At 36.9% G+C, this 1,831-nt stretch overlaps 1 protein-coding gene across 4 annotated transcripts in view; it reads right to left on the bottom strand.

The window, feature by feature from the left end:
• The window catches only part of Ranbp3l (RAN binding protein 3 like), a 56,115-nt gene that overhangs the window by 28,567 nt on the left and 25,717 nt on the right, over positions 1 to 1,831 (bottom strand). For all 4 annotated transcript variants that reach the window (XM_021183869.2, XM_029469552.1, XM_029469550.1 and 1 more), the window contains exons 4-5: positions 1,382 to 1,459; positions 782 to 856 (exon numbers count right to left, since the gene is read on the bottom strand). In XM_021183869.2, coding sequence (XP_021039528.1) covers positions 782 to 856; positions 1,382 to 1,459 — 153 coding nt within the window. The remainder of the gene's footprint in view (positions 1 to 781; positions 857 to 1,381; positions 1,460 to 1,831) is intronic.

The raw sequence follows: 1,831 nt of genomic DNA, 5'->3' as shown, positions 1-1,831 counted from the left end.
TATTCAATATTTGTAATAATTCAGGTCTGATTCATATGGTTGGAGGAACTTATTCCAATATGAATTTTCAGAATCTTACTCTTAAGTCAAGGAGAGAGAGAGAGAGAGAGAGAGAGAACAAAACAAAATCAAGATTAAAGCAACAGCTGCCAAATAAAGCAAGGATCTCATAAAAAAAATTGTTCAATTGGCAAAGCATAAGGAATTTAAAGTAAATAAAAATAACATTTTCATTAGTCATTAATTTTCATTAATCACATTCTAAGCCTTAGAACATGAATCAAAAGCATGGCTATATTTTGAGTGCTATATAAGCTATATTTGTAGACAATACAAAATAAAGCAAAGAAAACCATTTTTAGTTTGTAGATTTACCCTCCATAAAGTAATGCTTATGATACAAAGTCTGTAAGACCTATTTATTATGAAGAGAATTTCTGAAGACCTATGATATAGAAAGAAGGCTAACTAAATTCCCAACTGATTCAGCATCCGGTACATAACAGAATTCGTCTTTAAATGTAGGCATCTGTTTCTCTCATATATGAAGTCCTAAAATATGCCAAGTTTAAACTTTTTGCCCAAAATAAACTACACCAAGTGGAGTTGTGAAATGTGTAAGATGGCCAGCCCTCTTGCATGCTTATCTATGGCTCATCTCTCATTTGTTGCTCAAAAAATTAGAATCTTGTGCTGTCTAAGAGATAAAACTGATCACTGAGAAGAATGGTTTCTGAGGCACCAGAGTGTCAGGAGTGAGGTTCTAGGAGTCCGTCCTTACCTGGCCTGCATGGAGGGAAGGCTGGGACATCAGTGAAGGAGGAGGACCTCAGACGCGTTTGAGACAAAGTTGCCACTAAAAGCAGATTGCAAATGCAGGTTACTAAGGAATTGGCCTTTTGTTTGACTGGGATTCTGTTGTTTGGAGAAAAAAAATTCAGATCTCCAATTTAAACAAAAACATTTTTTTTCCTGATTTTTATCAATCAAAACAGAGACTGACTCTGGGGATCATAAATTAACCTTATTTTCATTCAACTCAGAAAATATTCCTTGAATGCTGACTGTGTATTAGACATTCTGTTAGGCACAAAATGCCACGTGTAAACTCGTAGTGGGTGGAGACAGATGTACATAAATTGCTGCTTTGCAAAGCCCAAAGGCTGTTAAACACATTAGGCAGAGAAGCACTGGGGTATGTTGATGCCCAGATGGGCAAACTGTGTTCTCAACTGGCTCAGAAAACAATATGTAATAAAGTTCTTCTTAAAGTGCCAGCATGTTTTTATTTTGTAGATGCTTACTCTTCAATGGCCAGTTGGAAAGCTTTTAAAAGAAAAAATAATTTCACATTCCACATAAAAGTCACAACTATACCTACCTCCTAGAGACGGAGGATCTGTAGTATGAAGCGTAACAGATGAAGACCTTACACGCTTTCTCAAGAAACCAGTGAATTCTGAAAGACATTTCATAGGAATGGTAACGTTGTTTAAAATAACACACAGTACAGTAGGATAATCAACCCTTACAGGCTTAGGTCAGTGTTTTACAACGTGCTGCCTCTTGAAGCCCAGAATTAAATAGTAGCAATGTTAAGGTGATGATAGGCCACACGTGTCTCATATTAGCATGGAGCAGGTAGAAATGAGTCTTCCGCAGGAAAGTATTCATTTCCTGAAGTTCTGCAGGAAATCACAGGGACTATGTGCTCACATTACTGTTCTCGGGTCTCTGCCTGCCATTTTTCAAAAACCAGGAAAACCATTAAGTATCATAGAGCCTGTGCCACAAGTCCAAATGCTTGTGCTTGCTTGCTTTTTTTTTTTTT

The sequence above is a fragment of the Mus caroli genome, chromosome 15, assembly GCF_900094665.2.
Source record: "Mus caroli chromosome 15, CAROLI_EIJ_v1.1, whole genome shotgun sequence".
Lineage (NCBI taxonomy): Eukaryota > Metazoa > Chordata > Mammalia > Rodentia > Muridae > Mus > Mus caroli.
Note: the sequence above shows the minus strand (reverse complement) of the source record. Positions and strands in the feature narration are given on the sequence as shown.